Source organism: Grampus griseus, assembly GCF_964374135.1.
Source record: "Grampus griseus genome assembly, chromosome: 2".
In the NCBI taxonomy this organism is placed as follows: Eukaryota; Metazoa; Chordata; class Mammalia; order Artiodactyla; family Delphinidae; genus Grampus; species Grampus griseus.
Genome location: NC_139018.1, coordinates 10,323,413 through 10,348,832, shown reverse-complemented (window position 1 = coordinate 10,348,832; position 25,420 = coordinate 10,323,413). Strand labels below are relative to the sequence as shown.

At 44.5% G+C, this 25,420-nt stretch overlaps 1 protein-coding gene across 2 annotated transcripts; it reads right to left on the bottom strand.

Moving 5' to 3' along the window:
* Window positions 1-5,860: 5,860 nt before the first annotated feature.
* SERPINA6 (serpin family A member 6) lies at window positions 5,861-25,321 on the bottom strand. 2 transcript variants are annotated; one of them, XM_082647748.1, is made up of 5 exons: window positions 25,201-25,321; window positions 17,946-18,574; window positions 11,562-11,832; window positions 7,595-7,742; window positions 5,862-6,209 (listed from the first exon to the last, which is right to left on the bottom strand). In XM_082647748.1, the coding sequence occupies exons 2-5, from the start codon at window positions 18,553-18,555 to the stop codon at window positions 6,024-6,026; spliced, it is 1,215 nt and encodes a 404-aa protein (XP_082503874.1). In that variant the 5' UTR covers window positions 18,556-18,574; window positions 25,201-25,321; the 3' UTR covers window positions 5,862-6,023. The 2 variants fall into 2 exon arrangements, with proteins under 2 accessions (XP_082503875.1, XP_082503874.1); XM_082647749.1 differs by lacking the exon at window positions 25,201-25,321 and having other exon boundaries at window positions 5,861-6,209.
* Window positions 25,322-25,420: the final 99 nt, after the last annotated feature.

Genomic DNA, 25,420 nt, shown 5'->3' with positions numbered 1-25,420 from the left:
GGGTGCCAGAATGGAACCAGGCCACCTGACTTCCCGTTTGCACTTGATTTCAGCTCGTCACCAGCCTGTGTAGAGAGAGGTTGGGAAAGATCTGATAGGAAGGCGTGTGTTGACCAGAGTCACCTCATGGGAGACAGTACAATCCTTCCCAGAACTCCCTGCAGGCAGGAAGCACAATGCTTCCAAAAGCCACCCCAGAACGGGGGGATCCAGAGGCTTCTGAAGCAAATTTGTCCTGGAACCCAAGGGGCTAAATGTCTGAAAAACAACTAGAGCTAGTTATTGGCAGAATCAGGCCAGGAAACAGAGAGAAATCAGGACACAGAGAGAACTGCAGTCGGTTTGCTCTGCGTGGATGAGATCAAGAGGAAAGCTTGGGCGGGTCCGAGGTGCAGAGGTAGAAAAGCAAAAGCTTCTCCAATCCTTGCGGCACGCACACGTGTGGGACAAATGGCTCGCTGTTTGCCAAGCAGCCTCTCTCTCTCCCTTCCCCGTGGGCCTGCTTTTTTGTAATTTACTTTTATTTTTAGTTTATTTTTGGTTGCGTTGGGTCTTAGTTGTGGCTCGCGGGATCTTTGTTGCAGCATGCGTGCTCTTCACTCGCACGGGCTTCTCTCTAGTTGCAGTGTGTGGGTTTTCTCTCTCTAGTGGTGGTCTGCAGGCTCCAGAGCGCGTGGGCTCTGTCGTTTGCAGCATGCGGGCTTTCTCATTAAGGCGCGCGAGCTCAGTAGTTGTGGCACACAGGCTTAGTTGCCCTACAGCATGTGGGATCTTAGTTCCCCGACCAGGGATCGAACCATGTCCCCTGCAATGGAAGGTGAATTCTCTACCACTGGACCACCAGGGAAGCACCCCCCACGGGCCTTCTGATTCCCTGTTCCTGATCCAGGCTTCCTCCACCCCGGCTCACCGGGCTCCAGTGACACCTAACAAGATTGCTGATTGATCCCTTCTGTCCCCAGCGGTGCAAAGCTGATGGCCCAGGCAAGTTCGCTATGGTTGCCCTGAGAAGATGTGCTCAGGGTACTGGTCAGCGAGGTGGGGATAACTTCTGGGTAACTAGGGGTTTGACTAGTTAGCACCTAACAAAACTTTCTTTCCTTGAGATGGACCCTTTGAGTGAGAGGGACACGATAATTCGTTTTCTTTAATGGGTATAAAGAAACAGATGCTCAGAGAGGTCAGTTAACCTGTTCAAAAACACAGAGCTTGAATTTGAACCCAGACCTCTGGTTCCCAAGACAGTTAACCACGTAGTGTGACAGCAGGTTTTCACTAAGATGGTCCTTCTACTTGGGAGGCTATGTCCTTTCCCTATTTTTCTTTTGTGCTGCGGGTCATTATTTATTTATTTCAGTTTTTAACTTAAAAAAATTAATTTTAAATAATTTCAAACTTAAAGTAAAACTGCAAGAGTAGTTACAAAGAAATTCTATAACCCTTTACCCAGATTCACTAATTTTGAAGCATTTTCCACGTTTTACAATCCTGTTCTCTCTCTATACCCATTTCTATATATGCATGCACAGGTGCAAGATGTGTGTACACATGCACGCACACCCACGCTATCTTATTCTGAACCATTTGAGCTGATAAGGTAATCCCAAGAACAAGAATATTCTCTTATGTAAATATCAATAGTATCAATTTCTGAAATCCAATTTAATATTGTTACACAACCTGAAGCTACAGTCATGTTCCAGTTTTGTCAACTGCCCCACTCATGTCCTTTGTGGCATTTTTATTTTTAGCGTAGGGTCCCTCCAGGACCATGTATGCATTTGGAGCTATGTCTCCTTAGTTTCCTTGAATCTGGGGCAGTTCTTCAGCCCTTTGTTTGTCTCTTATTATGTTGACATTTGGAAATGTTACCAGTTCTCTCAATTCAGGTTGGTCTGATGTGTCCCCATGATTGGCCTCAGATTATACATTTTTGGAAGGAATATCACAGAAACGATGTTGGCTCCTTCTTAGAGCGTCACATCCAGAGGCACACGATGTCTCTTTGTCCCTAAATGGTGATGTTAATTTTAATGCCTTGGTTAAGATGATGTCCGTTTCTCCAATATATAGCTACCATTTCTCCCTTTGGAATAAGTCACTGCTGAGGAGATACTTTGAAACTAATTTAAATATCTTGTTTTTCATCAAATTCCCCATGCCCTCAGGTTTAGCATCCATTGACTATTCTTGCCTGAATCAGTATTTACTATGATACTCTAAATCCATCATTCCTTTCATATTTATTTATCAGCATTATTGGTTCAGATTCATGGACTTTTGATTTTATTCAATGCATTTTAATCCATTACTGTTCTTACTATATATATGTATATGTTTTGTATGTATGTATTTATTTAGAGATTCAAATTGTCCCAGGCATACACATATTTTAGAAATGTACTAGAAACCATGATTTTATCCCTCCAATTCATGTGCTACCCCACAGGATTCTTCCTTGCTTCCCTCATTCTGTATTTGTATCTCTCCTTGCCCAATCCTACACATCATATAATGTTTGCTATCCTCATCCCATGATGAAAAACGAACCTGAAAAGAGGCCTTCAAGATTGTTTGCAGTCCTGTATTCTTTCTTTTAAAAAAATAAATAATTAATTAATTTTTGGCTGTGTTGGGTCTTCGTTTCTGCGCGTGGGCTTTCTCTAGTTGCAGTGAGCGGGGGTACTCTTCGTGGCAGTGCATGGGCTTCTCCTTGTGGCGGCTTCTCTTGTTGCAGAGCACGGGCTCTAGGTGCGCAGGCTTTAGTAGTTGTGGCTCGTGGGCTCAGTAGTTGTGGTGCACGGGCTTAGTTGCTCCGCGGCATGAGGGATCTTCCCGGACTAGGGCTTGAACCCGTGTCTCCTGCATTAGCAGGCGGATTCTTAACCACTGTGCCACCAGGGAAGCCCCTGCAGTCTTGTATTCTTAAAACTAGAGGCATATTGTCCAAGCATCGTGTTGAAAATTTCCTTGGGTTAATTCTTTTTCTCCCCTTCAGAATAGTTATATTATCCATTTGAAATATGTTTGAATTCATTTGTTTTCTTTTCACTTGGTTTTAGGGCTTTCCTCATTTGTTCATTTAATTTTATTTTTGAGTATATAGAACATTAACATTATTCTAAAAGTCTAAAGCATACAAAAAGCTCCATGAAGAAAAGTGCTATTCCCCAACCCCCATCTCTTCCACTCTGTCCTCCCCCTTCCCTTGCAGGTAGCCATTTAATTAGTTTCTAGTTTATCCTTTCTGTGTTTCTTTTTTCAAGGACCCATCAGCATTCCCACCAGCAACCCATGAAAATAATTGTTTCCACACAACCAATAGAGTGTCCTGTGAAACTTTTACATTATTGCCAATCTGATGGATAGGAAATGGTATCTCAGTGGAGTTTTCAGTTGCATTTTTTATTATTCAGTGAAGTGAAATGTATTTTCATATGTTTAAAGACCACATATTAAGGATATTACCTCTATCGGTGGCATACCTTGCAAATATCTTCTTTCAGGTTTTTACTTCTGTTGACTTTGCTTATGAATTTTTACCACACAATTAAAAAATATTTTTATATAGTCAAATTTCTCAATTCTTTAAAAAATTTCATCTGGACTTTGAGTCATGGTTGAAAAGCCTTTTTCTACACCTCAATTATGGAGGAATTTACCCATGTTTTCTTCTAGTACTTGTATAGTTCTTTTTTTTTTTTTTCATTTAGATCTCTGATTCTTAGTTTATTCTTAAGTATGGTGTGAAGAATGGGTCTAATTTTACGCTTTCTGTTTTTCTTTTTTAATTTATTTATTTTTGGCTGAGTTGTGTCTTCGTTACTGCGTGCGTGCTTTTTCTAGTTGCAGCGAGCGGGGGCTACCCCTCGCTGTGGTGCGCGGGCTTCCCACTGCGGTGGCCTCTCCTGCTGCAGGGCACGGGCTCCAAGCGTGCAACCTTCATCAGTTGTGGCTCGCAGGCTCCAGAGCGCAGGCTCAGCAGTTGTGGCGCACGGGCCTAGTTGTTCTGCGGCATGTGGTATCTTCCCAGACCAGTGCTCGAACCCGGTCCCCCGCATTGGCAGGTGGATTCTCAACCACTGCGCCACCAGGGAAGCCCCTTTCTGTTTTCAAATGGCTATCCAGTTGTCCCAATAGCATTTATTTAAAAGTCTTCCTTTATCAAATATTAAATTTCCATTTGTACGTGAGTCTATTGCCAGACTTTCTAACCTATTTCATTGGTCTGCCTAGCTATTCATATCCGAGTACCATAGATTTAACGAAGTATCTGTGCCGTATGCTTTAACATCTGGTCGGGCCAGTCCCCTATCTTCCCCACCCCCTGTCCCTGACATCTTTTTCTTTTCAGTGTTTTCCAGCTACTCTTGCATGCTTATTTTTCTATATGGACTTTGGTATTATCTTGTTTATCTCCAGAAAAAGAAATTGCTAGTATTTTTATTGGGATACAATTAAATTGACAAATTAACTTAGGGAAATCTGATATCTAGATGATGTTGAGCATCTTATTCAAGAAGGAATATCTTTGCATTTGTTCAAGTCTAATTTTGCATCTTTAAGGAATATTTTATAATTTTCTCTATATAGATTCTGCGCAGTTCTTGTTTATTTCTAAGTGTTATATCCTTTTGGTTGCGATTGGGTTTTCTTTTCCATTATGTGTTTTAACTGCTTGTTGTTTGTGTATATGAGACATTGCTTTTGCATGTTAAGTCTATATTCTGATACCTTGCTGAAATCTTTATTGTTTGAGTTTGTTTTATCATTGATTTGCTAGGGTTATGCAAGTATATTACATGTCATCTGCAAATAGAGAGAGTTTACAATTCTATGCCGCTACTTTCTCTTGTCTAATTGCTTTGTCTAATACCCCCAGGACTATGTGAAATGGTAGTGAATATGATGAGTAGCCTTGTCTTACAGTAGTGGGAATGCATTTAGTGTTTTCTTATTAAGATGCTGACTTTAGAAACGTGTAAATATGTATATTTAAGGAAGTATCGCTCAATTCTTTTCTCTCAAGATGTATGCTGTATCTATCATCTAATTATCTATATATCATCTAGTTTCTATCTATAATCGATCTATCTATCCATCCATCTATCTATCATCTTCCTATCACCTATGTAATCTATGTATCTATCTATCCATCTGGTTCTCTTTTATCTCATTGAATGCTTTTTGTCCCGAACTGTGAGAATAAGGTCTCTTCCTCCTGCGATCTTTCTCTAGCGCCCTCTACTGACAAAGTTTAATACCATGCCCAGGGGCACAGTAAAACTAAAAAGGTCCAGATTGGTTTTTGCAGAGCAGCAATGAAGGGAGGATTTGGAGTCGAAAAGCAATAAATCGGTAACTATTTTTGCTTTAAACAGTTAATTATACTTTAAATATATTTAAAAATATTTTATCATTGCCCACATATTTACTCTTTCCAGTGCTCTTCATTCTTTTGTGTGTCCATCTAGAATGATCTTGTTTCTCCATAAAGAACTACTTAAAAAAGTCTTTAGTGAAGATGATAAGCCTCCTCAGCTCTTGTTTGTCTGAAAAAAAACCAAACTCTATTTTGCCTTCATTTTTGAAGGAATTTTTTGTTTGTTTTTTTGCTTTTTGAAAGATATGACATTTCCATCCTAGCACTTTAAAAACATCTTTCTGTTGTGTGTGTGTGTGTGTGTTCTTCTGTTGTGTTTTGGCTTGTGTGATTCCTTCTTTTCAAGTTCTTACTTGGAAATAATTTCAAACTTACAAAAATAATAGTGCTTCCATACATCACATAACCCTAGGACGATGACCAAAACTAGAAAATTATACTGGTACAATATTATATTGATGTTATTCAAGTTTTATCAATCGTCCCACTCTTCCCCTTCAACCACACTTGTCACCAGTCGCAACGACAGTAATTTATTACCAGAGGGGAACCAGGGGAGGATTGGGGGGAACCTCTCACTCCTTTCTGTGGGGTCCCTGGTGCCCGAGTCAGACGCGCTGTGGCTCCAGGGGGCGTCCCCTTAGGTCGGATTCACAACCTTGCCCAGGAAGAGGCTGCTCCACGTGAAGTCGTCGAAGATCATGACAACGAAGGGCCGGTCGAAGCGGATTGTGAGAGGCTCGGGCGCCGAGTTCCGGTGGACCTGGGTGCGGGCGGCCGACTCCAAGCCCCTCTCATCCAGTTGCAGCGTGGCCTTATGGACCACCTGGCGGGAACGGACAGAGCGTGGAGGATGAACACCAGCCGCGTGGGCGGCGCTTTCCGAGCCTCTTGGCTTCGACTCCTCCCACCCTCAGTTTTCTGGATGGCGAAGCTGAGGCTCAGAGAAGGTCACTTGCTGGCTCCTCATCTACGTGGCAGCCCCAGGACTAGCGCTGGGGTCTGTCCACCTCTGGAACTCAGGCCACACTTAGACTTCCTCCCTAGAGAGTGGGCAGCTGGAGCCGACCCACGGAGAGCAAGGGACTTGGGGCTGAAACTGGACTTCAGCATCCATATCGGGCCCCCCTCCCCGGGTCCTGGGCTGGTGGAGGGACCCCTCGCTCCCTCTCCACTCTGCCAGTAACTGAGAGGGTTCAACTTATGCAACGTGCTTGTGCCCACTCTGTAGGGAAAAGGCGCATCTTTGCCTGCTGAAACATCCTTTGTTGTGATCAAAATTAGAAGATATTCTCAAGTCAGCAAAACGCTTGAGTAGGTTGCATCAAAAGCATCGGAAAGATCAGAACTGGCTGATTAAATAACAACACCTACGGGACAGGACTCTCACTGATGGAGCAGCAGGGAATCAGAGGCTCAGAGTGCTCTGTAAATAGGCTAGGGAGAAGCTCAGCTGGGCTAGGAACCCCTGCAGTGTGTTTTGGGAATATGAGGTTTTGAGTCAAATGTCAGGCTGTTTACTAGCTCTGTGACCTGAGAAACTAGGGTAACACCCACCTCATAAGGAGGTAGCTGTTTGACTGAGTTCACACACAGGCATTTTATTGAGCACATACTGTGTGCCCACATCATGATGGTCAAAGTCTGTGTGCACGAGGGAGGGGGCTGCTGCCACCACAGCTTCCTCCTGTTCCCTCTCCTGTTTTGTCACCCACAGGACTGTAAGATCCTGTGAGGGCAGGGCCACGTCTGAGGCATACCCAGTGTCTAGCACAGTTTGGGGCACATAGAACATGTTCAGTAAATATTTTCTGAATGAATGAATAACAGAACATAAAGCTGAAGGATGGAGATAAAGAACAGCATTGGATAGAACATTCAGTGTGATCTCACGCAGACGTTTCCTTTGGCCTGGGGGCTGCTCACAGCCCTGCCATGATGACTTGTCTTCCACAGTGCCCCCTCTGTGTGGCCTGGCAGAACGGTGCACGCCTGAGCTGTGGTGCTCCCTTGTCACTAGCTTCCTGTGTGACCTTGGGGACATCAAGTTCTTGCTGAGCTTTCATTTAGCCTGTTGTAAAACTAGGGGCTTGGACAAGACCTCTCAGCCGGGGGCCTAGAAGCCTACTCATGAATGGGCTCCATGTTGCTTATTATTATTTGTATTGTGAATTTGGGGGGGGAAGAAGGATGGGCTCTAGAGACCCCTACCTTTGACACCTTCGGCAGGGCCTCTTGGGTGATGCCTGAGAATTGTGTCCGGTTGTTGAGCAAGTCTGCAATGCCCATGTCCCCCATGATGCCTCCGAGGTCGTAGCCTCCGGAAATGGAGACCTTCGGGATGTACAGGTCCACCAGGCTGCTCGGGGTAAGCAGATGGGGTTAGACTTTCCCAGGGCTGGGGCCGGCCAGCCAGATTCCCGTTTCCCCTGTGATCCCTCCAGACCCTGCCTCCCAGCCAGACCTGCTCTTTCGGGACAGGGGAAGGAACAGAACAAGAAGCAGGATCTGCCTCTCCCTCCATCACACAGGCATCTTCCTCTCTGGGCCTCTGAATTGCAAAGTCCTTTCTTCTCAGCTCTTTCTTTGAGCTGATTCCACCTGATCCAGTTAAACTACCAGACACTGAAGCAAAGAATACCTAAAGAAGTCCTTGTGGGCAAAAGAAATAAAAGCAAAAATAAACAAATGGAACTGAATCAAACTTATAAGCTTTTGCACAGTGTTTAAAACCATAAACAAAACAAAACGACAACCTATGGCTGGAGAAAATATTTGCAAATGATGCTACCGACAAGGGTTTAATTTCCAAAATATACAAACAGGTCAAACAACTCAATATCAAAAAACTAAACAACCCAATCAAAAAATGGGGAGAAGACCTAAATAGACATTTCTCCAAAGAAGACATACAAATAGCCAAGAGGTACGTGAAAAGATGCTCAACATCACTAATTATTAGAGAAATGCAAGTCAAAACTACAATGAGGTATCTCCTTGCCCCAGTCAGAATGGCCATCGTTAAAGAGTCTACAAATAATAAATGCTGGAGAGGGTGTGGAGAAAAGGGAACCCTCCTACACTCTTGGTGGGAATGTAAATTGGTGCAGCCACTATGGAAAACAGTATGGAGGTTCCTTAAAAAACTAAAAATAGAGTTACTGTATGATCCAGCAATCCCACTCCTGGGCATATATCCAGAAAAGATGAAAACTCTAATTCAAAAAAGATACATGAACCCCAATGTTCACAGCAGCACTATTTACAATAGCCAAGACATGGAAGCAACCTAAGTATCCATCAACAGATGAATGGATAAAGAAGAGGTGATATATATATATATATATATATATATATATATTAATTACACCCAATGGAATATTACTCAGTCATAAAAAAGAACGAAATAATGCCATTTGCAGCAATATGCTTGGACCTAGAGAATATCGTACTAAGTGCAGTAAGTCAGACAGTGAAAGACAAATGTTATATGATATCACATATGTGGAATCTAAAAAATAATACAAATGAACTCATTTATAAGACAGAAAGAGACACACAGACATAGAAAACAAACATAGCTACCAAAGGGAAGAGGCGGGAGGGATAAAATAGGAGTATGGGATTAACAGATACACACTACCATACATAAAATAGATAAACAACAAGGATTTATGGGGGACAAGCACAGGGAACTGTATTCATTATCTTGTAATAACCTATAATAGAAAAGAATGTAAAAAAGGATATATATATATATAACAGAATCACTTTGCTGTACACCTGAAACTAACACAGTATTGTAAATCAATTATACTTCAATTAAAAAAAAGAAAAAAACAAGAAGTCCTGTGGTCCCCCAAGCACCCCCTGGCAGAAGTGGAGGAGTGGAGGGAACGTGCAGCTGGGAGCAGGGGTCCTGGCCCCAGCCATGCCGCTAATGCTGTGTGGCTTTAGCCAAGTCCTGTCCCTCTCTGTGCTAGTCCTCATCTACACAGCAAGGGAGAGAGAAGATGCCCGAACCCTGAAGTCAGTGATAGGGCCCCGGCTCTCCAGAGGGTGGAGGGAAGGCATGAGACCTCTGCACTTGAGCACAAGCTGCTCTGGGGAGGTCTGGAAGCTGGCAACCCGGGGGAAGTGAGGAGGAATCCAAGGCCAGTGGGACGTGTGACTTCTCTAGATGGGAAATGGCAACAGAAGGTAAGGGAGGCCGACCCATACCCCGCATTTGGCTGCCCTTGCTGACCTCCTTTATCTCGTCTAATCCGCGCAGGCACACACAGCCTTACGAACTGGAGCCATCATCTTTAACTTCCAGATTGAGAGACTGAAACTCAAAAAAAAGCTGAGGAATTTCCCCAAAGTCACACCGCTGGGAAGCAGCAGGACCGTGAGGAAACCAGGACTAGGTAACTCGGAGCCCCATCGCCCCAACTCGGAAAGCTGCCCCACGACCTGCGCGGGACCTGCGCGGGCTGCAGCGAGGTGACGGCGGAGCAAGGGGATGGAGAGAGAGGCTCTCGCGAGAGCGCCACGTGAGTGGGACCCAGAGGCTGCCGGGGGAGGTGGGGTGTCATCTGGGCCCTGAAGGATGCTGAGCTCGGATGCACCGGAGAGCCTGGTGCGGAAGGGCGTGGTGGTGCTGGGAGGGGTGAGGAGGCAGAAGGGGCCACGCAAGCGTGCAGGTGAGCCGTAGGCCACAGCATTGGATGAAGGAGAGAACTCATGATGTCTAAAGGTGCAAAGTTTTACCTTGAATGTTTTTTTAAAAAGTCTAGAAGACAATGGTACGTGTTACTGACTAATGTTGTTTAAGTATTGTAGTGAAGAGATTATTTTTGGAGTAAAGAGAAGGGGTATCCTGCGCCTTATTTTCAACACACTAGGGTTCAGAATTTGAATCACGGCGCTTTGTCACTACCTGGTGGCCCTGTATCTGAACTACAGGTTCCCTTCGAGGGCTGGGAGTGAAGTGGAGTGGGACGGTTGACCTGAAAGGCTGGCCAATGGCCTCCCCGACTTGCCTCTGGTGCCATCTCCTCTTCCGTGCATACTCTCGGGGAGGTTTCCACTGACTGAACCTCTACTCAGGCTTAAGGCACAGCTCAAAGTGAAAGCAATCCGCTCTGCAGCCCCTTCTCCATTCCCCTGGCTTAGAGCCCGGCGTCCCACCCTCCCTCAAATTGTACACATTATGCATCTCCTTCCCTGTCTTGCTCTGACAGAGCTTATGACATTGTACCACTATTAATTCCACCAGAATCCGTTTTCTGCTCTAGAGTGCATCCCTTCTGCTTAGCCTAGTGCATGGTACATAGCAATTGCTTCCATATATATATTGAATTGAATTGATGAATGAATGAATGAATGAATGAATTCCAGACATGGTGCCTGGCCCACGAGGCTTCCTGAGCGACTCTAGATCCAAGTGCTGGCTCCTTCCCCGACAGCCCTCTTCCCTTTGAGTCTGCACCCCGCCACCCAGCTCCCACATTAGTTGGCTCCTTCACAGACAGAACTCTAATCTCCCAAGAGCGAGGACCGTCTTCTCAAGAACATCTGCTCCCTCCTCCAATGGGAGGATCAGAGCTGGACACAAGTTTGATTATAATTTTGATTCCCCTCTGGTGCAGAGGTTCCTGAGAAAATGAGTTTATTATGTACTTATGTCCTTACTTTCTTATTTACTGATTGACTGATGGAAGAAACATTAGATTCCCTGAGTGACTTAACCATTTGTAGGCTTTGCGTTGGTTCCAGGGTCATTACAGTGGTCATACGGTGGTCATTTTCATTATATCTTTTTATGGTTTTTAGCAGTGCTTGGTCTCAGGTAAGCAATATAATAAAATGGATCAGTGCGGGCTGGGTGATGGGTGAATTCAGCTTAAGAAAAAGATGAAAGATGTGATAATACAGAGGGTGGCTATCAACCTGCTGGGGAAGGTGGACCTCACTTTGTGGAATGCCCCAGACTATCAATAGCTCAGTGTTAATCGACAGAAAGATAAATAAGTGTGACCTCTAGATCAGAGAACCCAGCAGACAGGAAAATAATGAGCCCTGGAAGGCGAGTCTGGGGGAGGAAGGACGGCCAGGTGCACCCCTTTTCCACTTGCCCCACTTTCTGGGAACACGTCCAACTGCAGAAATCAACAGAGCTGGCTGGAGGGCTTACCTGTTGGTCAGGGACTTGGACCACCTCTGAATGGTGTCCCGGCTCAGCATGGCAATGACCGTGTCCATCTTCCCCTTGACCGGGAGGACAAAGAAGACGGTCTCGTTGCCTGTGTAGTCCAGCTGTACCAGCTGGCAGGGGAGCACCGAGTCGTTCAGGTACTTGATGGTGCTCGACTGGAACATCATGGACACCTTCACCGTGGTCGTCTCATTCACGTAGAAGTTATCTTCCCTGGTGCTTTCCAGGTTGAAGGAGTGTGCCCACGTGCCTGGGAAGAGGGGGGAGGGGGAGGGGAGGAGACAGACCTGTGACAGCAGGAGGAAAACGCAACTTGGGTGGCAGCAGAGGGCCAGGGGTGATCGCCAAGCAAGTGACACAGTGGCCTCCCTCAACCTGGAAGGTCCCCAACCGGAGCTGCTGGAATTTGCTAAGGTATGAAATTCCCAGAGGTTTAAAGCCTGTTCCATCCTCTACCCTTTGGGATGGCTTGAGGATTAGCACGATGTCTGAGACTGACTTCTAAAAATGGAAAGAGAAAGAGAACAGAGGACGCTGGCCCTAGGATTTGGGAGTAGGATTCAGTAAAGCAGACTTGGCCTTGTTGCCCCCCTCCCTGGAGTGGCTTCTGGACTGGAGGGCTCTGGAGGTGGTGCTGGGGAACCGACCATCCAGTCCATCCCCACCCCCTGATGTGCGGCGACAGAAGCCCAGCAGGCAGTCTGGCCGCCCAGTCAAATGTACCCACTTTCTTGCCGGAGGCCCCTTGCCTCCCGAGTGGCCCTGAGGGCCGCAGTACCTTTCCCAGGGGCAGAAGCAGGGTGAGATGAGTCCTTCAAGGTTACAGACTCCCACCACAGCTAGACTCGACTCCACTCCACCACGTTCCATGATGTCATTATGCAACGTTTGTTCCCCTTGTGATGGGGAACTCACTACCTAACAGATGGGACTTTCCACTACTGGTCAACTCTGAAGGGAAGGCAACTGCTCCTTAGATGAAGCCAAAGCCTGCCTGATTGTAATGCCTGCCGACTGAGCCTCTTTGACCCTTGAGTTTATTCCAGAGTCCTCTAATAGGTGATAGATCTTTGGATATTTAGACATGGATTGAGTCTCATCAGGGCCTCATCGGCTCTAGGTTAAGTCTCCCCAGATCTGGAGATGACTGAGGTCTCTGAGTCTAGCAGGTCCTGAGTGTCCTGGCTGCCCTTGGCCTCCAGCCCAGAAGCCCTTGTGAGGTCACTGTTCCCCAACTGAGGCTGCCTGAAAGTGGCCAGAGCATAGCCACAGGCAGACATTTCTCTATCCCTCTGCCTGTGGGATCTCTGGACCACGAAGCCAGAACTCTTGGTTCTGAGCCAGCCTCAACTCCCTGGAAGGGTTACTAAGGGTGACCATGGGCAGTGGCCAGAGGATGTAGGGAAAAGAGCAATGGATGTGGAGCCTGGAGACCCAGGGGCTGTGCCTGGTCCATCCCTAATGACTGAGGCTGTCTCACAGCAAGTGAGATAATTTGCGGGTTCTCAAACCATCTTCTAATAGAAGTCTGGGGTCCTCAGAATTGAAGGGGGGAGTGCTTTGTGGCTAACTTGTCCAACTCACAACCAAGAAAATGTAGATAAAATATTTTTCAGTGCTAGGTTTTTCATCCTTAGAAGTCTGCTGTGTGCTTTTTACTGAGTATTTCTTTTCTAGAAGCAAGTATAACGTATATCCAGTTTGGCAGAAAACCAAATACAGAATGGGATCTAACCTCTATTTTAAGGGATTTTTTTTTTTGAAAATTCTTGAGTTAGGAGACCTTATGGTAGAGAAACCTAAGAATTGATGAAGGGAAATTGGAGAGAGCAAGGATGAGTCCCTGGAAAATCTTTTAACAATATTTCTAATGTTCTCCAAAAAAAGAGCTGTCGAGACAGTCCACTAAGTAAGGAACATGCCAGGGATACTGTACATGTCCTAAGTTTAGTGATGAGAGCCACACCATTCTTCATTTCTATTTATTATCCTGGCGTGCTGGAAACATTTCAGAGTATCTCTCAACTTAAACAGGGCTTGTTAATTAGCTTTGCCTGATCACGGAAAATCTGTGTACAAACAGGCACAGGTGGGTGCAGCCCACACTCCTGTCAATGTCTGTTCCTGCGTTCAAATGTTCAAATCCTCCCTGATTTTATTACCGGAACTACTGTTTCCCATCAACTCAGCCCCACTGTGGTCATGAGAATGCTTAGAAACTGTGAGAGCAAAGCCGTGCGCCAAATGACACCCTGCCAGCCCCTGTCCTGCCAGCCCCCGCTCAGGCTCCTTGCAGGCTCAGGAGGGCCCTCTCTCTCTCTGGGTTTTCTGTGCTCTTCTCCCCAGGCTGTGTTACCAGAACCTCTATGCAACCACTCTGGAGTTACTTCCATTTACCAAGCACTATGCAAATGTACTGGGCCTCCCAGAGAGATGAGGATGCCATGCACAAGAGTGAATAGTCTAGTGGGAGAGATGGCCTGGAGAATTCATGGGAGCATCCAGAAACATTTCCAGGCAAACATTCCCTGACTCCTTGGCCCCCCAGGGTCAAGAAGAATACTGCCTTTTGTGTGGGACCACAGAAGATCTTAAATAGCCAAAGCCATCTTGAGAAAGAACATAGTTGGAGGCATCACACCTCCTGATTTCAAACTGTATTATAAAGCTATAGTAATCAAACAGTATGGTACAGGCATAAGGACAGACACATAGACCAATGGAACAGAATTGAAAGCCTAGATATAACCCCTCCCATATATAATCAACTAAGATATGACAGGGGAACCAAGAATACTGAGTGGGGAAAAGATAATCTCTTCAATAAATGGTGCTGAGAAAACTGGATATTCACATGCAAAAGAATGAAACTGGACCCCTATCTTACATCATTTGCAAAAACTGACTTGAAATATGTTACAGACTTAAACATAAGACCTGAAACCATAAAACTCCTAGAAGAAAATGTAGGGAAAAACGAACTCTTTGATACTAGTCTTAGCTATGATTTTTTTTTTTTTTGAATATGACTCCAAAGGCATAAGCAACAAGGGAAAAACTAACAAGTGGGATCACATCAAACTAAAAAGCTTCTGCCCAGCAAAGGATACAATCAATAAAGTGAAAAGGCAACCTATGGGATGGAAGAAAATATTTGTGAAACATACATTTGATAAGGGGGTAATATCCAAAAATATATAAGGAACTCATACAAGCTCAATAGCAAAAAAAAAAAAGCCCCAAATAATCAAATTAAAAAATGGGCAGAGGACTTGAATAGATTTTTTTTTCCAAAGAAGATGTACAGATGGCCAACAAGTACAAGAAAAGATGCTCAGAATCACGAATCATCAAGGAAATGCGAATTGAAACCACAATAGCACTTCACACCTATCAGAATGGCTATTATCAAAAAGAAAAGAGAAAACAAGTGCCGGCAGGATGTGAAGAAAACGGCACCCTTGTGCACCGTTGGTGGGAATGTAAAGTGGTGCAGCCACTATGGAGAACAGTATGGAGGTTCCTCAAAAAATTAAAAATAGAACTACCATATGCTCCAGCAATCCCACTTCTTGGTATATATCAGAAGGAAATGAACCCACTATACTGAAGAGATATCTGCACTCCCATGTTCATTGCAGCATTATTCACAATAGCCAAGGTGTGGAAACAATCAAGTGTCCATCAATAGATGAACAGATAAAGAACAGGGCGTGTACACACACACACACACACACACACACACACACACACACACACACCCCAAATGGAATATTACTCAGCCATAAAAAAGAAGAGAATCCTGTCATTTGCAGCAACATGGATGAACCTTGAGGGCATTATGCTACGTGAAATAAGGCAGACAGAGAAAGACAAATACTGTATGCCCTCACTTATATATGGAATCTAAAAATACAGAATTTGTAGAAACAGAGAAAAGAATGATGGGGTAGGAGGTTCGGAGAAGTGGGTAAAGGTGGTCAAAGGTACAAACTTCCAGTTATAAGATGAATAAGTTCTGGGGAATCTAATGCACACCATGGTACTACAGTTAATAATACTGTATCATATACCTAAAAGTTGCTAAGAGAGCAGATATTAAAAATCCTCACCCCCTGGCCCCAACACACAAAGGTAACTGTGAGGTGATAGACGTGTTAACTAACCTTATCTGGGTAATCATCTCACCATATATATATATATATATATATATATATATATATATAAAATCATCCCATTGTATACCTTAAGCTTACATGATAAGTCATTTATATCTCAATAAAGTGGGAGAAAAAAGAAAATGCTGCCTTTGCTGGTCAGTCTCTCACGCTCACTACCATCCAAGAAGGGAGGCCTTTGCCAGGTGGGTTCCCAGACTTGTGTTGGAGAATAGACAGAGAAAGACAAAGAGGCAGGAGGATGGCTCACCAAGATGCTAACTCTGTCCAGGTAATAAAGATCTGGGAGAGGGAAGGGGTTCAGTTGGCTCATGGAGGGCCCTGAGTGAGAGCTGGGGAGGAGAGAAATGGGCATATGGGATGATCTTTATGTTGTTGAGAGACACATTAAATATTACACTTTTTTTTTTGGCTGTTTTACCTGCACTTCTTTGTATATGACTACTTAATTGAAACTGAACCACTTGGGTCCAGGTTTACACGTTCTAACAAGATGCATATTAAAATTCGGTGTGGGCAAACTGCAGAGGATGCGTATGAGAGACAAAGATTTGCTGGAGAGAATCAGGGGAGGCTTCACGGAGGTGGTGACTTTTGAGCCAAGATTTGAAGGGTGGGTAGAAGTTTTAGGCAGTCAGACAAGTTGAGGGAGGGCTCAGGGGACAGAATGGGCACGGGCCTTGTGTCAGGCAGAATGCCCCCCCGCCCCAAGGATGTCCTAATCCTTGCAACCTGTGAATATGTTACGTTACATGGCAAGAGGAAATTAAGGCTGCTAATCGACTTTGAGTTGAGGAGAATTTTCTGGATTATCCAGGTGGGGCCACTGTAATCACAAGCATCCTTAAAAGTAGAAGAGGATGGCAGGAGGGTCAGAGTCAGAAAGGAGACGTGATGGAAGTAGAGGTCAGCGCAATGCGATTACTAGCTCTGAAGAGGGAAGGGGGCCTCAAGCCAAGGAATGCAGGTAGCTTCTACAGGCTGGAAAAGGCAGGGAACAGATCCTCCCCTAGAGCCTCCAGAAGGAACACACCCTGGCATCCCCTTGACTTTAACCCAGAGTGGCCCATTTTGGACTTCTGACCTCCAGAATTGTAAGTAATAAATTGGTGCTCTTTTAAGCCACGAAGTTTGCCGCGATTTGTTACAGTGGCGATAGGGAACTAATACAGACTTCCATGGGGAGAGTCATGCTCAAAGACACGAAAGGAGTTTGGTGTCATTGGACATTGTGTGTGTGTGTGTGTCTGCTGTGTATTGGGAACTTGTATGGGGAAAATGTTGAGACCTGAGTCTGGACAAGGCAGAAGAAACAGATGATTTCTCAACCTTGGGACTCTAGCCATTTGGAGGCAGATATCACTGTGGGGGGCTGTTCTGGGCATTGTAGGACGTTGAGCATTCTCCTTGGCCTCTACCCACAAGATGCCAGTGGCACACCCCACCCCACCCCCAGTTGTCACAACTCACAATGTCTCTAGACATTGCCAAATGTCCCTGAGGGTGGATGGGGGTGGGAATCACCCTGGGTTGAGGACCACTGCTGTAGACTAAGGACTGTAGGTTTCATTCTGGAGGATAACATACCCCCAAATTACCTGCTCGTCAGAACGATTGGGGAAGGGGGCCTTGTTAAAAGTACACATTCTAGGACATTCTTGCATCAGTTTTGCTCTAGTAGATCTGGTGTGGGCTCTGGAATCTGTAATTTTAACAAGTCTCCGTGGTGATTTTTATGGACAGGCATTTTGGAAAACTTTGCTCCGAACCGGTGGGGTGGGGCTGTGGTTTTTGGCTGCGAGGGGTCTGGGCTGGAGCTGGCTCGGGAAGTGCGTGCAGGAAGCCTTATGGGCCATCTGGAAGTTCCTGAGGGTGGCGGCTGTGTCTGTCTGGTTCTAGGCTCTATTTCCAGCCTCTGACCAAGTGCCTGACTCACAGCCAGACCTTGGCCAATATTTGTAGACCACTAGGCAGCCAGACTGTTCGTGGTTACATGTTTGGGCCTTGAAACAAACTGCAAGGGCTTGGGCAAGTTGCTCTACTGGGTGTCATTTTGATCCTTGGTAGGGATGATATAGTTTCACCTTTCTAATAGCATCAAGAGCACACCCTTAATTTTGATGGCTTTTACTATCCTTGGCAATAGTAGATGGGGCCTTGTCGGAACGGGATGGGTGAGGGGTACCTTTAAAGAAGATGTAGTTGATCAGGATGAGCATGGCTGAGCTATCTTGCTCCGAGAACAAGTCCACAATTTTCCCTTGCGTCTTATTTCTGATATACTCGTTGATTTGTCTGCTGGCTCCTGCCCAGTCCTGGAAGTCTGCATTCAAGGCCTCCAACTCATAGTAGTGCTTGGTGTCTGCTGAGAATGACTCCAGAAGTTCCAGGCTGTGGTCCAGGAACATGGCATTGCCCATAGTCATTTCCAAGGTGGTGTTTGACTCCCTGAGGAGGTGGTGGAGATGCCGGAAGCCCTGGTGGATCTCGGCTTCGGACATCTCAGTGAGGTTGAAGCCCAGGCCTTGGAGAAGCTGCTCCCGCGTGTAGCCTCTGGCGCCCAGGGACAGCATAGCCAAGGCTGTGGAGATGCTCACAGGGGAGATAAAGACATTCTTGCCCGGAGCTGAGGCCACTAAGTGCTTATACAGGGTAAAGGCAAAGTCAACGTTGTTTGGAGCCAAGTGCCGGTGAGGGTTCCTCATGCTCATGTCAGTGTCAGGGGCCTTAGCCTGGATGGTCCAGAGCCCACTGGTAGACAACCAGAGGAGACAGATGTACAGGGTGAACAGCATTGTTCAGGATGGCCAGGCCCTGGAAAATCAGAAATGCTCATTAGATGATGTGGGGCCTCTGAGGCAGTGGGGCATGGTGAGCAGTAGGCAGAAGACCCCATTGAAGACCCCCCTCAAGCTCCAGTTTCTTCTTCCACATTGGCTGTGTGACCTGGGGCAAGTCAGGGCTCTGGGCCTCAATTTCCTCACCTGAAAGTATGAATTACACCTGCTATGATTTATCAAATACCTACCAAGTTTCCAAGATTTTGCCTCACCAACAATAAAGTATATATGATTATTTTGGTTTCAGGTAGGCAGAAGTGGAAGCTCAGAAAGGTTAAATATCCTCTCAGTTGATATATTCAAAGTACCGAAAGAAAAAAACTATCCACCAAGAACACTATAGCAGGCAAAACTGCCCTTCAAAAGTGAGGGGGAAATTAAGACATTCCCCGATAAACAAAAGCTGAGGGAGTTCATTACCACTAGACCTCTCCTACGAGAAATGCTAAAGGCAGTACTTCTGGTTAAAATGAAAGAACACCAGAAAGTAAATAGAATCTGTAAGAAGAAATAAAGATCTCTGCTAAAGGTAAATATATGAACAAGTATCAAAGCTAGTATTATTGTGATTTTGGTTTGTAATTCCACTTTTTATTTTCTATGTGATTTAAAAGACTAATGCATAAAAAGTAATTATTCTTATATGTTTTGGGACCCACAATGAATAAAGCTGTAATTTGTGACTTAACTGAAAGGATGTGGGAATGGAGCTATATAGGAGCGATTTTTGTATGCTACTAAAGTTTATCTGACATAAATTCAAATGAGAGTGTTATAACTTTAGGATGTTAAATGTAATTTCCATGATAACCAGAAAGAAAATAGTTATAGAGTATGCACGAAAGGAGGTGAGAAGGGAATTAAAATGTTTCACTACAAAAAATCAACTAAACACAAAAGAAGACAGTAATACAGGAAATAAAGGACAAAAAAACTATAAGGCATACAGAAAACAAATAGGAAACTGATAGAGTAATTACTTTATTACCATAAAGTAATTACATTAAAGTAATTACTTTAATGTAAATGGATACAATTCTCCAATCTAAAGACAGAGATTGACAGAATGGGTTAAAAAAAGAAACAACTATATGCACACTACAGAAGACTCATTTTAGATCCAAAGGCACAGATATGACAGTGAAAGGATGGAAAAAGATATTCCATGTAAAGAGACACCAAAGGAGAGTGCAACTGGCAGAAGAAAGAAAACAATAAAGATTAAAGCCCAGACAAATAAATAGAAAATAGAAAAAGGAGAGAAAATCAATGAAACCAAAATATAATATATCTAATCAATATAGTATTATATAGTAAGGTAACATAATATAATAATATAACATTATATAATTATAACATCATATAATATAATATAATGTCATCTTCAAAGAGATTAACAAAATTGACAAGCCTTTAGCTAGACTGAGTAAGAAAAAGAGAGAGAAGTCTCAAATAACTAAAATCAGGAATGAAAGTAGGGGCATTACTACCTATTCTACAGAAATTTTAAAAAATTCTGAGAATACTATGAAAAAATTGAAAATGACACACCAACAAATTGGATAACCTAGATGAAATGGAAAATTTATAGAAACACAAAACATACCAAAATTAAACCTCAAAGAAATAGAATATCTGAATAGACCTATAAGTAGCAAGGAAATTGAATCAGTAACTGAAAACCTCCCAAAAAAGAAAAGTCCAGGATCACATGGCTTCAGTTTTGAATTCTACCAAATATTTAAAGAAGAATTCACACAAATTCTCCTCAAACTCCTTCAAACAAATTAAAGAGGAGGGAACACTTCCTAACTCATTCTTTGCCCTGATACCAAAGCCAAAGACACCATTAGAAAAGAAAACTACAGACAAATATTGCTTATGAACATTGATGCAAACATCCTCAACACAGTGCTAGGAAATAGAACTCAGCAGTGTACTAAAAGGATTTTACGCTATGACCAAGTGGGATTTATTCCTGGAATGCAAGGATGGTTCTGCATACACAAATTGATCAATGTAAATACCACATTAAAAGAATGAAGGAAAATAATCATATGATTATCTCAACTGATGCAGTAAAAGCATTTGACAAAATTCAACATCCCCTTTCATGTTAAAAACACTCAACAAACTGGGAGTAGAAGGAAATTACTTCAGCATAATAAAAGCCATATATGAAAAGCCCACAGCTAACATCCTACTCAATGGTGAAAGACTGAAAGCTTTTCATCTCAGATTCAGAACAAGACAGGATGCCTGCGTTTGCCTCTTCTATTTAACACAGTATTGGAAATTCTAGCTAGAGAAATTAGGCAAGCCAAAGAAATAAAATGCATTCAAATTGGAAAGGAAGAAGTAAAATTATCTCTGTTCACAGGCAACACGATCTTATACATAGAAAACCCTAAAGACAACAAAAAACTTATGAGAACCAATAAATTCAACAAATAAGTGGGATACAAAATCAACACACAAAAATCAGTTCTGTTTCCATATACTAACAATGAGCAATCTGAAAAAGAAATTAAGGAAACAATTCCATTTATAATAAAATTAAAAAGAATAAAATACCTAGGAGTTGAGTTAGCCAAGGAGGTTAAAGGCTTGTACACTGGGAACGTTGCTGAAAGAAATTAAAGAAGATATAAGTAAATAGAAAGACATCCTGTGTTCACAGATTGGAGAACGTAATATGTAAGATGTCAAAACTACCCAAAGAAATCTATAGGTTCAATGCAATTCTTATCAAAATCCCATGATATATTTTGCAGAAATAGAAAAATCCATCCTGTAAACTTGGAGAGCATTCATTATGCTAAGTGAAATAAGTCAGAGAAAGACAAATACTGTATGATACCACTTACATGTGGAATCTAAAAAATATAACAAATTAGTGAATATAATAAAAAAAGCCGACTCACAGAGAACAAACTAGTGGTTACCAGTGGGAAGGGGAAAGAGGAAATATAGGGGTGGGGGAGTGGGAGGTACACACTCCCTGACTTCAGACTATACTACAAAGCTACAGTCATCAAAACAGTATGGTACTGGCACAAAAATAGAAGAAAAAAAAAAGATAAGTGGAACAGGATAGAAAGCCCAAAGGTAAACCCATGCACCTATGGTCAACTAATCTATGACAAAGGAGGCAAGAATATACAATGGGGAAAAGACAGTCTCTTCAATAAGTGGTGCTGGGGAAACTGGACAGCTACATGTAAAAGAATGAAATTAGAACACTCTCTAACACCATACAAAAATAAACTCAAAATAGATTAAAAACCTAAATGTAAGGCTGGATACTATAAAACTCTTAGAGGAAAACATGGGCAGAACCCTCTCTGACATAAATTGCAGCAAGACCTTCTTTGATCCACCTCCTAGACTATGAAAATGAAAACAAAAATAAACAAGTAGGACCTAATTAAACTTAAAACCTTTTGCATAGCACAGGAAATCATCAACAAAACGAAAAGAAAACCCACAGAATGGGAGAAAATAAGTTCCAATCATGACTTGGTCTTTCTGGTGACACCCCCCCCATCCTGAAGTCATCCAGGAGCTCACCCAGAGTTGCCTCATTAGAGCAAAGGACACTGCAGTCACCCAGGAAATTCCAAGGGATTTTGGAGCTCTGCCTCAGGAAGCAGGGTCAAAGACCAAATATTAGGAAACAAATATTAGAAAAAAAGATGCTTCTAATGTTCTTATCATTTAGGAAATGACAAGGGTTTTAGGAGCTCTGCACCAGGAACCAGGGGCAGAGATCAGTATGTATATTTTTCTATATTTCACAGTGGTATATGCCTGTGGTTGAATACTATTCAGTCTTCAAAAAAATGAAATTCTGATACATGCTACAGCATGGATGAATGAACATTGAAGACATTATGCTAAGTGAAATAAGCCAGTCACAAAAGACAAATATTGTGTGATTCCACTCACATGAGAGCCCTAGAGCAGTCAAATTCATAGAAACAGAAAGTAGAATAGTGGTTAACAGAGGCTGGGGGGAGGGGGAAATGGGGAGTTAGGGTTTAATGGGTAGAGTTTCAGTTTGGGATGATGAAAAAGTCCTGGAGATGAATAGTGGTGATGGTTTCACAACAATGTGAATGTATTTAATACCAGAGAACTGTACACTTAAACCTAGTTGAAATGCTCAATCTTTGTATATCTTACCACGATACAAAATTAATTATAAGCCATGAAAGGTGTTTGATAAGAGCAATTCAAAAAATGCAGCCAGGCTCAGAATCAGTAAGTGATCACTCTGTCTGCAAGGCCAGTGGTCCCAAGCTCTGAGCTTTATGGAATCCCCTGTATCCCCATAAAGAAGGGATACTTATAGGAGAAGCTGATTCCCCTGCACCACCCCACCTACGGGACTAGCCATGCCGGGAGGGGGTTGGGAACCCGCAGTAAAACCAGTCCCAGGAGAATGCGTGCACGTTGCGTGTGGGAAACCCTGGTCTGCTTTGGAGCACCCCCGAGGCCTTTTCCCTGGCCTGTTCCAAACCCAGAACCTCATGAAAGCGGGCTGTAAACACACCCCTGACCTCCCTCAGCCCTCCTCCAACCCTCCCCGCCTGTCTCCCTCCACGTGGTAGAAAAACAAGCAAATTCCTTGCTTCTTGGCTTTGATAACAGCCCTGACGCCCTGCCCCCTCCCTCCCCAGCCGCCTGGCTTTACAGACAGTTCTCCTTTTTCCTGGGCTTTGTGGCAGACCAAGTCGAATGAGGATCTCAGCATTACTATGTATGACCTAGGTGACATGGGTGCACTGTTTAAAACTCTTCCCGTTTCCTTGGCATAAAATAGAGTTGATAATAATACCCGCCCCAGGCCTGGCCCATTTACCTTCTAAATTTCTGGGGTTTGTCTTCGCTTCTTCAGTCTCAGGACACAGCCCAAGTTCGGGGCTTGGCATCTCTCCCGTTGCCCCCTCCCCGCCCCCACCTGTTCTCCTTTCCTCCTGCTCACCTCCTGCCAGCCTTTCTTTCCTCTGCAACTAGGGCATCTTTCCAAAATCAAGCGGATGGGCCGTTCTCCTACAGAAAAGCTTTCAGTGACTCCCATTGCCTGCGGGCAGAGCTGATCTTCACTGACGTGGCCCAGGGAGTCCTCATGCCCCGTCCCTGTTGACAGCACCACCCCCAGCCTCAAATCTGGCCTCTTGAAGTCTCAGTCACAGCAACACTGGGTGTCTTGTGGTGTCCTCCCAGCACGTATCAGACTTTCATCCCTCTGCCTGGGTCAGGCCAGGGAGGTCATTCCATTCCCCAATGTTTGCAGAGCCCGGCTCTGGCCTGAGAGCTGGGGACAAAGATGGGTCTGTTCCAGTCCTGCCCCATGTGGGTCCACTCTGTCGACCCGTCCCCTCCTTGTCATGCCTGGCTCACTGCCTCTTGTCCTTTGGCACGCAGGTCCTGGGTCACCTCCTCCAGGAAGCCCTCCTGTGTGTCTCTCTCTGTCACTGCCCCCATCAGACTGTAGTGAAATCTTTGCTTCAGCCCTAGCCACCTCCACACCTCCACCTCTTTGGTCCCTTCTTGGGCAAGGACGCCATGCAGTTCACAGCCTGGAACGAGATGGGCTTGCCCCCAATAGAAGTTCTTTTCCCTTCCCTTCTCTACCTGTTGTCTCTGAGATTTTGTGCCTCATTCCCTCCTGTGCTAATCCTCCAAGATGGGGATTAAATCTCTACCCACCTCAAAAGACTTTTGTGAATATCAGTCACAGCTGTTATCAGTGCTTTCTTTAGTGACCTCACTTCATGGGTCATCCTGGGCCCATTGTACAGATGAAAAAACTGAGGCCCAGGGAGTAAAAGCTGACATTCCAAGCCCTGCCGTCTGACTTTGGAGCCTGTGCCATGCTGTTCTGCCTTTCTCTAGAGTGAAACAGCTCTCTGAAAAGTACCCAGCAACGTAAAAATGCAGAGTATCAATATTATCCATGAATTTCATTTCACGTGTGTCCTCCTTGTCCCTCATTTTTGAAGTGACACACACAGTAAACACCCACTGTGTTCTGTTTTTCCAGATGCCCCCATAAGCCAGGTATAGTCCCAGGTACAGTCCTAGGCCCTGTGCATTTAAACCTCATACCACGTGGTGTAATGCTGGTGGCTCCGTTCTATCTGCAGGATCCTCGCCCCGGGTCACTGGGGGAGGAGGTGTGTGTGATTCTGTAGGATGCACAGTCTGTGCTGTGGCAGCCGGGCAATGCCCTCTCCTGCCTGTGTCCCCGGCAGAGGCGTTGTGTGTGCTGATGCATCCCAGCTCTCAGACTCCATCTCTGAGGCTGTGATGGCTGTTTGGCTGGCCTTAGGAGCATCATGCGATGGCTGGGAATGGCTCTTAGTTCAATGTCAGTCCCTGCAAGGCAGGAGCCCAGGAGAAATAAAAACCCCTGTGGGTAACCCACAGACTCTGAAAAACCCTCCCCAGGGTTGCCTCTTATCACTGCTGGTTGCCCTAATGCTCAATGCCCCATTTAAAAAAATAAAATAAAATGAGCAAGACACAGTCGTGGCGTTGTTCTGGAGGCTGGGCAGGAGCGGGGGCGATGGAGAGTCCTTAGCTGTTACTCACGGTCTGCAGTGGGCTCGGGCTGCAAGTGCTGGCTTGGTCCTGCTGTCCCGGATCCTGTCATGTGTACAGTAAGCCGGCGGGGCGGCTGCTGCTCAGTCTTGTTTGCCAGCTTTCCTGCTGGTTAATGGTTAGAGGGGGGCCAGTGGCCTTCACCATTTGGTGGTCTCCTCCCCCCAGTCATGAACCAATGGGAGCCTTTTCCAGGAAATTTGAGTAAACA

Coding starts and splice junctions, on each gene's coding strand:
- SERPINA6 (XM_082647748.1), bottom strand. CDS start 18,555: ATGCTGTTCACCCTGTACATCTGTCTCCTCTGGTTGTCTACCAGTGGG. Junction 11,833..17,945: donor CAACTACATCTTCTTTAAAG/GTACCCCTCACC, acceptor CCCTCTTCCCAG/GCACGTGGGCACACTCCTTC. Junction 7,743..11,561: donor TCCAAGTCCCTGACCAACAG/GTAAGCCCTCCA, acceptor TACCCCGAGCAG/CCTGGTGGACCTGTACATCC.